General features: G+C 35.4%; 1 protein-coding gene across 9 annotated transcripts in view; it reads right to left on the bottom strand.

The window, feature by feature from the left end:
- DOP1A (DOP1 leucine zipper like protein A) overlaps window positions 1–12258 on the bottom strand; it is a 60264-nt gene that overhangs the window by 39393 nt on the left and 8613 nt on the right. For 6 of the 9 annotated variants that reach the window (XM_052682518.1, XM_052682552.1, XM_052682532.1 and 3 more), the window contains 7 exons: window positions 10361–10552; window positions 9197–9378; window positions 7348–7518; window positions 5662–5851; window positions 4930–5028; window positions 3901–4000; window positions 1180–1289 (listed from right to left, as the gene is read on the bottom strand). In XM_052682518.1, coding sequence (XP_052538478.1) covers window positions 1180–1289; window positions 3901–4000; window positions 4930–5028; window positions 5662–5851; window positions 7348–7518; window positions 9197–9378; window positions 10361–10498 — 990 coding nt within the window. In that variant the 5' untranslated portion in view covers window positions 10499–10552. Of the gene's footprint in view, window positions 1–1179; window positions 1290–3900; window positions 4001–4929; window positions 5029–5661; window positions 5852–7347; window positions 7535–9196; window positions 9379–10360; window positions 10553–12258 lie in introns of those variants that run through there. The other 3 variants (XM_052682563.1, XM_052682526.1, XM_052682541.1) reach the window with 2 other exon arrangements.

Here is a 12258-nt window from a genome sequence, read left to right as displayed (position 1 = left end):
TTGCTTTTGATGTCATGAAAACGATTTAAAGCAAAAAATGTAAGACAATGATCATTGCCAAAAATTGTCACTTCCCAATCTAGTGTAACAGTAGGGCCTGCTTAAAGATCTACATCAACTCTACACTGCTTGTAGTTTTTTCAGACAGGAAAGCTTTTATGACACTAAGACATACATACAGATTTAGAAGGACAATCATAACTTTCTAACAAGTGCCAAAAAGATGCTAAAAGCCTACCAGATTTTGTACAGACAGAAAATTGTGAAGAATTTCTGAATTATCTGCCACAGGAGGCAGAAAGATGACAAGAAAAAGATGAGAGAGGGCCAGCAATGTCCTTGCTTCATTAGAATTCAGGTCACTTTCTCATCAGTAAAAAAGCAGATCTCATTAACTTCATTTTAAACTGCAAGTGCTTATTCTCCACTGGATTTCACCTTTAAGTTGTTGAGAGCTAAATATGCTTTTGTCAGCAAATCAGATTGAAATCCTCACTGTAATTCCTATACATAGTACTGCAATTCTTACTATCAGAAAAATTCCAAATGTAACAATTTGCCTTAATAAGAAAACTTCTACCTGATTTAAAGATCAGGCACAGCACCTTGAAAGACATCTGTATCCTCCAATTACTGTGAGAGAAGAAACACCAGTCCTTGAGACCAGGTAAACTCAGCACATTTAGCAAGGTTTTAAGGGTTAAACATCATGACAGTCAACTATCCCTAACTATCAATGGATATCAATGGACAACCAAAAGAACCTTCTCCTTGCCTAGAGGGAAAGAAGATCATTTATGCCCAGGCCTTCTGAGGAATGTTTACCTAATCAAAATTTTATGATTCCCAAAATATAGGAATTTTCTGAATCTACATCAGTGAAAATAACTCCTCAGTTCTGTCTTGTTATGTGTTGGGCTTATAATCAAATATCTTTCATGTGTGCTGCTTTCATGGAAGAATAGGACAGGCAAGAATCTAATACTTGTCCTGATCATACCATCACTTTAAAGAATGACATTACCTTATATTTATTACGTGTTTCATTGAGATGGTTTCAGAAGAGGAGGACAAAATACCACAGTAAGACAGAAATTGAAACGTCAACTCAAAAGACGAGAATAGTAACTTTGATCATTATCTACTTCTATGTGCTACGATAAAATATTGTATGCCTACCTGGACTAACATTTCCTTAGAGAAGGTGTTGAAATAATAAGTAGCATGCTCCTCAGGATTGCTGTGCCTTGTACTTCTGGGTCCTATAAGGGCACCATTGTTATCAAAACCTTAAAGGAAGCAGAAGACAAGGCAATAAATACTTGTCTCTTAACAGAATATTTTGTCAATTTCTTTAAACTACAAATCAACACACTAGCACTGATAACTTACCAAGGTGATGTCCAAGTAATGTTGGCAAGAGAGAGATGATTTAAAAGAGTTTAATATAGGAACTAATTGATACTTCCATACAAGCAGTTTGCACACAAGTTACAGAACACAACCACAACCAATCAAATTGTTTATCACACAAAGTGTCCAAAGCCTGCATAGTTCTAGGAAAACACTCTATGTCTCATAAGAATATATCAGTATTAATAATAAGAGAACACAGAATTTAGTATTTTAAATATAAATAGATAATCACTAAAAACACTCTGATATGACTAAAATACCTATACAGAGAGAATATTAGTCATCTACTGATCATTCATATTCCAAAAAAGCAACTTTATTATTATAAATTTAAAAGAAGATAAACTTTTGCTTTGAAAGGTTTCTAAATTTTACCAATTTATTTTATTATTTTTTTCTTTTTTCAGAAGAACCAAGTGAATATTTACTCCATTCCTCAGTTCTTGTTCAGAATTAACCAAAAAAAAAACAAAAACAAAAACAAGGAAGGAAAGCCTAAGAAGATTAATTCCAACTTAAAACAACCATTGTTATGAATGGTTAAGCTAGCATGGGTTCAAAGAGACAGAATGTCATATTTACACCTAGAGACATAAGAAGACATCTCCAGCTATAAAACAATAAGGAGGAATAGCCAACACCAGAATTAAATAATCTCATGCAGAATATAAGAGTTCAGAGAGTCCTCAAATATAACCAACTCCTTTATGCACACACAAAAAGGAGCACAACATCAAAAAAAACCAAGCATAGCCATATTGTCATTTACTCTCTCCAAAGATACACAAAATGGAGGCACCAGCAATTCATAAAACAGGTTCAGAAAAATTCATTTTGAAACCTTTTTCTGAAGCTTCAGCATTTTTCTGTGGAGACAGCTGTAGAAACTTACACAACTGAAAAAACACTGATTTTTAAAAAAGCATGAATTATCTTCTTCAATGACAGTAGATGATACATCTAATCCCCCAAACTTAGCTGAAATGTTGGTACAGTGCTTAATTTGGGAATTACTGTTCTCTAAGTTGGATAATGTAGGTATCTGAATGCATGATTGTGCATTTCACTGTCATTCTTCAGAAGATGAACACTTTGCCACAGACTTCAGAAGTTATTAAGGCATTAATAAAGATTTTAGCTGAAGTTAGTATACCTAGTGGTATCCATTTGGCAATAAGTTATGTGAATTTGAAATACAGTATTAAAAATAAACAATCTATTTAGTTCTATAAACAGCAAAACTAAAGAAATACAGAAAGATTTTTTTTTTCATGATAATCCATTAAATCCCTGCAACTTCTTCGGCAACAAAACTAATTCCCATATGCAAAATTTTGCTGATCTCATCCCTACCTTACTACTTTCAGTTCTCCCTTTCATGTTCTCCGACTATTTACCCACAAGCTACCTGCCTTTCATGTCATATCTACCAGCTGGGAAATATACAACAGTTGCTGGGAAGGGCTCTGGATAGCCTGAGAAGCTCAAAAGTATTGGCTGGTGAGCTGGAAAGCTAAACAAAAAAGGTAAAAGCAGAACATGAAACAGTTTTCCCTCCAGTTTCCCTCCACTCAGTCTCCAGATTCTACGACAGTTTTAAGAACTTACATGTCAGAGGTGCTGACTTCCATATTTAAGTACTCTGACAGTGATCATAAGGAAAAACAGGCCAGCTGCATGCAACCACCGATTTCATTTTCTCAAAACAAGACTGAATAAAAGTAATTTTTTTAAAAAAAGTTTTCTCATTTTCTAAACATTACCCAAAGTAATTACTAAAATCTTCTAAACATCTCTTCTTCTCTATCACTCTTTTTTGACTATCAACTGCTTTCATAGAAAAGAATAAACACGTATTACATTAGTAATTTATCATTTGATAGAAGTGAAAGTGTCTGTCATGTCATCAGTCCATTTGCACTCCCAGAAAAGGGTTGAAGTTCTGTATTAGCACCTTGAAGACCAATTAAAGTGATTGATGATTTGTTAATTCAACCACACAAATATTTAACAAAGCCTGAAGTTAAGGTTTGCATATTCAGTCCTCCATCAATATATTATCAACACATTTTGACACTGTTTCACTTTCATCCCCTCTCTTTCCTACTATGCTCCAACTGTCCGATGCTGTAATGCCTGATATCAATTCTTCCATTGTAAGATCTTAGGGAGACAAAACTTGCCTTTCAATGTCCACTTATGCAGGCCTATTACACTGGAATTTCTTGCTGAATGCAGCCCATATAACCACTGCTACAAGAAAATGCACAAATAATTTATGTAACAGGAAGCAGTTCCAGAATGACATTCTTCATTTGTTATGCCAACAGAGAAGGATGCTGCTTTTCTTCCTAACAATACAAAAGATATTTCCCTTTTCCAATAATTATTTTCTCCGTAACACAAAATGCAGCCAATGGACAAATGATTTTTCTTCAACTTTCAGTCAAAAATAAAACAAATTACCTAATAAAACAAACCTACCCAGCAGCCATGCATAAAGCCTTCGGTTGAGTGACATATCCCTGCGCAGTACCACATGTAGGGCTGCTGACAAAATTCTGATCATGTCGGGACGCGTTGCCTGAAGAAGTTAGAAACATGACTCAATTTAATTACGAAAAGTAACACTTCTTCTCATCTAGCAGCTTAGCATATACAAAACCAGTTAATTTCATGTTCCAGTATGAAGTTATTCTTTGAATAGACTCTTAGTAATAGCATACACCCTCTAAGAACAGCAAAAATACTTGACTTCATTAACAACTCATTTTTTTCTAATTAATGAAAATACCTTGTAAAAAATCCTATGAAGCAAATTACACTAACATCTAGTTAAAAAATTAAAAAGCTATTTAAAATTCTTTAGTCTACCCACTATTGTTTTTGAAGGCTTTTGTAAATCTTAATATTAAAATCAGAAATAAGCATCCTAGTATCTAAACAGACACACAACATACTCATGTAACAACTGATAATGCAAACAGTTCCATAAAGCAAGAACACAGCTCTTTTTACAGCAAAGTAAGAAATTCCCATCATTTCTGAGAAAGTATGAATCAATTTCATGTGCATATATTAAAAAATAATAATTGAAAAAAAAAATGAAGAAGAGACCTTATATCAATAAACAAATCATCTTGAATTCTCTCATGTTCTGAAGCACTTATTCTAAAAAGATAACTTTAACTGCTTTTCAACACTTGAGAACTGAAAACAGAACATGAACGGGTAACTTGTTTGCAGATGAAATCAGGACAAACTAAAAGCTCTTGATTAACACTATATTGGGTTTGTGGACACAAAAGTTAAAAGATAATGCATAAAGTTAGAAAGAACAAGGGCCAAGATCATGACGTGAGAATAACCAAATCTATCAGAGCAACTCTTACACATGAATCTATTCAATCATGGAATAAATCATTAATAAATATTTCTAAGTGCTGCTAATAATTAAGCAGTAGAGTACACTTAGGAGTCTGCTAATTAGTATCTCTTATATTAATAGCCTACCTGGCTCATATGGAAAGGAAAACAAAAAAGGATAAGGTCCAGCGTGCTCCGTTGTACTAAAACACTGGTATCCTGCACTGATGTGCTTACTGCTTCCACCTGAAGTAACAGAATTGTTGCAAGTAGATGTAACTGAACATTCATAAAATAAGTCACTTATAAATACAGTGATACGTATAACATAGCTATTTTAAAATAATTTTGAATAATTACACAAGATAAAAACAGAAATAGTTATTTTATCACTGAATCATAGAATGGCCTGAGTAGAAAAGGACCATAATGATCATCTAGTTTCAACCCCCCTGCTATGTGCAGGGTCACTAACAACTAGACCAGGCTGCCCAGAGGAAACACAATCAATAGATTCCATGAACTATATAAACATTAAACTTTTGCTCTATAGTAACAGTATATTAAAGGACAAAACAACACTATACATTCTTCAAAAACACAAAAAAACCCACATTTTTAACTGATGAGTAACGCATGGACAGCTTTACACAAAACCTAAGCAGTTCTAAAACATTAATTCAGCTTTGCAACATTTATCATACCCCCGAAACATCACTTTAATTGGAGGCAGAACAAATAAATGCACTTTTTTTTTTTTAAATTTATTATTTTCAAAGACTATATTCAAAGATACAGAAGACATTTAAGCCACTCTGGAAGTATGTTATTACATAACCAAGCCTAACACCGATGCTACTGGTGTCAATAAAACATTACCATTAATTCAATATCACTGCCAATTATATAGAGTTGATCTTCCATTGAAAGCTTCCTATTCAAATGGGACAGAACGTAAGTGATTCCAGGCAAGCGAACCGCAGGGCTTGTGAGAAGACTACCCCAGAGAGCACTATAGAACGCCGACTGATCCACAGCTGAGGCAACCTTCTCCAACAGTGTGTTTGTTCTACAAAATAAAGTCATCAGCTGAATTAGGTCATGCATCACAGTCCTTGCCACTATCCCCAACCCTAATAAATAAATAATCAAGTCTTACAGGAAGACTAACGCTGTATTTTGGGTGGCTGATCATGTTCTGAACCACTGAATGCAACCTGGACACAATGACCTAACCTAGCAAGCCAGCCTGGATTACAAAATGCTTCTGCTTGCCTACAGAAAGTCTAACTATTCCTCGTGTTCAAACAGGTTTTTCATCTGCTACTTAAGGCAACTGTTGCTAAACACAGAACAGGAGAGCACATCTACTTAAGGATACAGCTTTTGTTCCCTCGTTCCTTGCACCAAGCACTTCTGGCAGTAGTGCATAACAACCATTTGAGCAAGAGCAATCCCTTCCATGACCCTCATTTCTGCCATCTCCCGGGGCACCTTCACACAAGTATGACAGACCTGGGAAGCAAGCAAAGTGCCACCCCCAGAGTAATGGAAACTACGTAGCAAAGAAGTAGCCCCTTACCCACTGAAATAGGTATACCAACTACACTGTATCTACAGAAAAGAGGTACTGTTACAATTGTGCTTCATGTACAAGTTGAAATACCCCAGCTTCTGGAGCTCCAAGCAACATTCTTGGAAATACCCAGAATATGTCAGCACATTAACAATTCCACTAACACAATGACTTGGAGTGCAACTCATCCTTTGCTTTGTTAAGATCCCAATGCACCAGACATTATGGTCAAGATACCCAGAAAGCCTAAGCCCACTTAAAGTAAGAATTATTACCTCCCAGGCCACTCTGCTCAAAATATACTAATAACCTATGCAGACATGTGGATCATTGCTGTCTGACTCTAATGTAGGTGTTTTAATGATACTTTAGATATGGTAAAGAATAAATCTTAACAACAGAAGCTTGGGCTGCGTCCTGAATTCAGTTACATATTTTGTACTACGACTACAGCAAATACAACTTCAGTGGAAAGAAACAAGCATTAAGTTGACAGAATCCCAGGACGGCTAAGGCTGAAAGGGTCCTGTGAACATGTGGTCCAGGCAATGTCCAAGCAAGGATGCCCAGAGCAGGGTGCAAAGGAACACATCAAGACAACTTCTGAAGAGCAACAAGGAAGAGACTCCACAGCCTCTGGGCTCTCTGAGCCAACACTCCATCACCCACACAGTAAACAAGTGCTTCTAGACTCTAGACTGGTTCCTAGTTTCTCTAGTTCCTAACATGCTATACATCTCCAGAACTGAATTATAACACTAAGTCTACTTACTGTCAATTCTCTTTCAACATCAGGAACAATTAACAGTTAATCTATCATAAGTAATGTTAGGCATCTTCCATCGTAATATTCAGTTGCAATTAATATGACTGAATGAAACTAAATATCACCTCTTCAAAAAAAAAAAAAAAAAAATCTGCAAATATGTAATGAAAAGTTGCAAGAAAAATAATCAGTCATATTGCTTTATTAGCATATCCATTCTTACCTTTCATAGTATTCTGACCCCTCCTCTAAACCAGGCAGAATTCCAGTTAACAGTCCTTGCAGACCTGGTTTCAGTGTTTTCCCCAGAGGGAGGTAGTAAATCTCATACAGACTCAGCAACGTTGGCTTGACAGACATAGCGGCATTGGCAAGGAGTGGAAACAGCCCAGAACTGTGGGGAAAAATTTCTATATACATATATATATATTTGGAAATTGCACAAGTGAGACAGTTTATGTTTACAATGAAATACATAGAGGAAAAAAAAATGTTTTTGAGTTTAACTTGAAAAATCAAAGTTAATGAAAGCTACAAATATAATCAGCTAAATAAAAGAGAGCTTTCTAGATACTAAAAACATTTTTGCTACTGGTACTAAATATAACAGATGATTACAAACAACATCAGTAATCAAAGATGTGTGCATATAAATGCAATCTTCGAAATCATTGAAGACTGATGTTAAGAGACTGAAGACCCTTGTCTCAAGCTTTTTTTTTTTTTTACTTCCTCTTCAAACTGCTCATTCATCCTCTTCTCTACGTGTCATAAAAGATATGCCTGTAGATCTACTATTAAGAATCATTTTGGATACAAATTTTATATGTTACAGAAAAATGAAAGTCTTTGCAAATTGCAGAATTGTGTATTTAATTTTGCTTTTATCTATAGGAAATGCTGCCTTATGATTCTCAACTGGTTTGTTTTTCCTACAGAAAAGGTCTTTTTGTTCATTTAAAACACTATTGCACAGTCTTCCTTTGTAAGGCTACTACTCATCCTTCAAGATCCTTAGACACAGTCATTCCGCTTACATGAAAAATACTGGAATCTTTGATAATGCAATAATGTAAATGTCTTAGTCTCCCCCCAAGCATCAGCAACAATGGCTCTTAGTTACATTACACAAGGTAGCATTTTTCTCTGTCCTAGAACTTGTTGTTACTGAGATACTGCAGCTACTGAAATCAAAGCACAAACAAACAAAAAAAATATTGAGCTACAAGTTCAAAAAAAATCAAAAAACACCAACCAACATAGAACTGAGATTCTTCCTTCCAAAAAAAAAGCAACTATTTGTGAGCATATTGCCCATGCAAGACAGAATAGCTGAATGTGAAGTACACGATTTGTTTCCAAACATTAGTATACGCTTCTGCTACCTCACCAGAATTCTGTTTTAATTCTACAGATTCTCAAATTGATGAAACTTCAATCTTTAGGGATAGCTGAAAATTAAAATCCACATGTGACTCTGTGTGCACACATATATTGATTTCTTGCATATAACTAGCTGACATCCTGCTTTTCATCTGACAGAAACTGCTGGAAGTTTGGGAATCAGAATATTTTCACAACACTTTCTTTTCAAGGTTCTTTCACCTTCGTTATCTTCAATCCTAGAGACTGACAGTAAGATGTTTGGTACTTGCCCAGCATTCTAGCAAAAGAAGCAGTCTTCCTGTACCACTGCTTTGATTGCTCGGAAGAATAAATTTCTCATAATAAGCTACACACAAGTAATGGAAAAAAAAAGTAAATACATTGAAATAAGTTTTAATACTTCAATTGCTGAATATATTTGCACAGCTTTGTTTACTTCAGTGAAGAAAAAATGAATTCCAGGTTTCTTAGCAAAATAGAGCTTGTTCCCAGGAAAATTTAGGCTACCTGTATGTCTTCTGATATACAGTATTCAGAAGAACAGTATTACACAAACATCAGGAACTTGAGAAGAAGAAATTGCTTGATTCTTGCCATATAACGAAGCAGTACTATTAACAGAAAATGCAGAAAAACAAGAGAATTTCAATGACACATTTGGAACAGAGTTCCTTAAACTGAAATACCTGTAGAGGAAAAGATCTTTGGCCAAACGTTTGGGCCCAATGATTTTGAAGATGATTTCATACGTTTCAAGAGCCTTCCGATGAACTCCACCTGGCAAAGCTGGATGAAGGCATTGTGCTAAGCGCTTTCCTATAGTCAGCTTTTTAGGAACTACCTGGTACTTTGCATTGTTCTGTAGTACCTGATGAACAAATCAGTACATTAAGAAAAACAGAACAAAACAGGTAAGTTAAACATCATATGCATATTTTCCAAATTAGTTCCCAAACATGGCCACTAAGTCACAATACACAGCAAACCAATCTTTCAAGATGTACCTTGGAGCTTTTTCTTTGCAATGCCTCCCACCTGTACAAGACATTTGCTACAACCAACGCATTTAAAACTTCACTTGCAACAGGCTCCACACTTACAGCTTATTTGCTTAATTTTTCCAGGCCTTTTCAGCCATAATCATGCTGTGGCAGTTCAGGATAAAAACAACAGTCTACATTCATCAAATACACTGCCAGTAGCTCAGAGAGAACTACTAAAATTATCCCCCCCAAAAAACTCACAACAGAAAGGTTCAAAACTGCCATAAAGCAAGGCAACACATAAGTTTACCGCTGTCTAAAACTGCACGAACACTTCAAGACAGATTCATATTTCTGTCCTTTTATTTTTTGTTCCAAATATCATGGCTTTCTCTATAAAAGGCAGAGTTTATACAAAGGAACTATCCCGCTGACGCTGCCAACAGTATTGTTGATCTTGATTTTCCACAGGATTAAATGCACAGTATATAATTGCTTCAGATCTGTATTTTTCTGTTCCAAATTCTGCACAGCTTCATGTTGGTAAAAAGTGCATGTGTAAAGGGAACTTCATAACCCTGACTGAAGATGCCTAGAAACTCCTCAACAGACTGATCAGAACAAGATCTTTCAGAACCTGAACACCTAAATAGCTATTAAAGACCACACTGATAGTACACGTTGATACTATTGGCATGGATCAGAATAGCATTCTCTGGTCAACAAATGGTTTACAAATTCTGTAACTCAGAATATTAAAATATTTATATTTAAACAGGCTCCTATCTTTGAAAATATTACCCTATTATACACTCCTTGTCAATTCCTGATTTTCTTTTTTTTCCCAAGGGCACCCAATGGCCATACCTTGTTCAGCTTTCCAAGTGCTGATATTAAATCTGCCCATTCACTGGAATATTCAAAGTTCTTCAGAGCTTTGTCAACTGCTGCTACATAGTTTCTGTACTTGGAATCTGTCAGTAGCTCCAGCTCTTCTGTGTTCATCCTCCCACAGTGTCCCCACTAGAGACCAGCTTGTAATTCATGTACAGTCATTACCTATTCAAAATACATAAGTGAATCAAAACACAGACATTTAACTAAAACAATTTTGTTCAGAGAACAAGACATTTTCCTCATGAAAAGCATGACAGAAATATCAAATTGAAGTTAGGCTATTTACAGCAAATCCTACGAAAAAGCATACATACTGTCCACAAATATTTAAAACATATCCTAAAGAGTGCATTTAGAACCAAATCTTCGTAAAAAATAAGAGACATTTGGAAAATTAATGCCTTGCCCCTCGCCCCAAAATCTGTTTATTCTAAACAATACAAGAGGATTCTTATTTTATTTTTCCCCACCCCTGAGCCCATCAGCAGAAGGAAAACCAAACAAAACAGAAAGAATAACTACAAAAAACAAACCAAATAAACCACCACTCTGCCACAACTCAGCCTTTCTGAAAACAGAGAACACCATTTTATTTATTTTAGAATTACTTCCAAGTAGAAGACTGAAGCACACACGTTAGGACACACATTATTCTGAAATACTTTCATGCCTCAACCCATCTACAACGCTCATATTCCAATTCAGAAATACCACCCTACTTAGTATTTTTAATTATCACTCACACACACCAAAAATATAAGCCTAGGAGTGCCCTGTAATCAGAGGCTTTTGAAATTTTCCCTGTATATTTTAATCCCACGTTATTTACATGAGGCAATTAAGATGTTCTATTTTGTGAAACAGCACCTCGTAAATAATTTATGTCCTATGAAGGTATTTCATGAAATTCCAATCACTATTTTTATTTTTTTTCCTCTCTCTCTCTCTCTCTCTCTCCCCACACACACACACCACACACACACACACTTTTAATACTACTTCAGTCTCGAGCACTTACAATCCATAATGGGAAATTCAGTTCTAGCATTTCTATGAAAGGAGACTTTTGAGTCCCTTTTAACTGAAGCCATTTGGGAACTTTCTGTTATTCAACTTTAGAAAAGGACTTCACATTCAACAAATGCTGCTCTCCTCTGTCTCGATTAAAGGAACGCACAAAGAAAATTGCATGTTGTCTTTATCCGCAGATGAAACAACCACCATGAATTAGCAATAACAATAAAGAAACTGCATTCACAAGACTGCCTACCAGGTACAATAAATAGAAATCATGCTGAAAACAACAATTTCAGTGAGATCTTTCACAGTGAAAGAAGAGCCAGCCTCATTGGCACCAATTCTGCAAGCAGCAGCACGGCAAAATTGTGGCAATGTTTGAAATTAAAAATGTCTATGAAATAACAGAGCAGAAACACTAGCAGAAATTAAAAGTGATATTCGATTTCTGGTGGTTCAACAGCTGAGGGATATAAAATCATATTTTTTAATTCTATTAGGTAAAGTTCAAGGTTTTGAATGAGTTCAAGATGACTAAAAATTAAATTTGTATTATTTCATGTAATAAATATGTTGTACAACATAGATCCAAAACACATACACACTTTTTAACTTTTGTCATATGTTATCAGTTTAAAACTCCTTATGAAGACACAAAATCCTTACATTTATATTTTATCTACCCCTCCCTTCAAGCAGCACTCTGCCCAAAACAGTGTGCTATCTCCTAACTTCATCAATAGCTTTCATAAGAGCTCATCGCCATCTAAACATTGAAGCCTTGGGATCAACTGCTTGGTATTTGCAGCTACCTGAAAGCCAACTCTTAACCAAGTTCTTACAAAAACCCC

This window comes from Tympanuchus pallidicinctus, unplaced genomic scaffold, assembly GCF_026119805.1.
Source record: "Tympanuchus pallidicinctus isolate F22 unplaced genomic scaffold, pur_lepc_1.0 scaffold1, whole genome shotgun sequence".
Taxonomy (NCBI): Eukaryota; Metazoa; Chordata; class Aves; order Galliformes; family Phasianidae; genus Tympanuchus; species Tympanuchus pallidicinctus.
The sequence above is the reverse complement of the archived record's forward strand: the minus strand, read 5'-3'. Positions and strand labels throughout refer to the sequence as shown.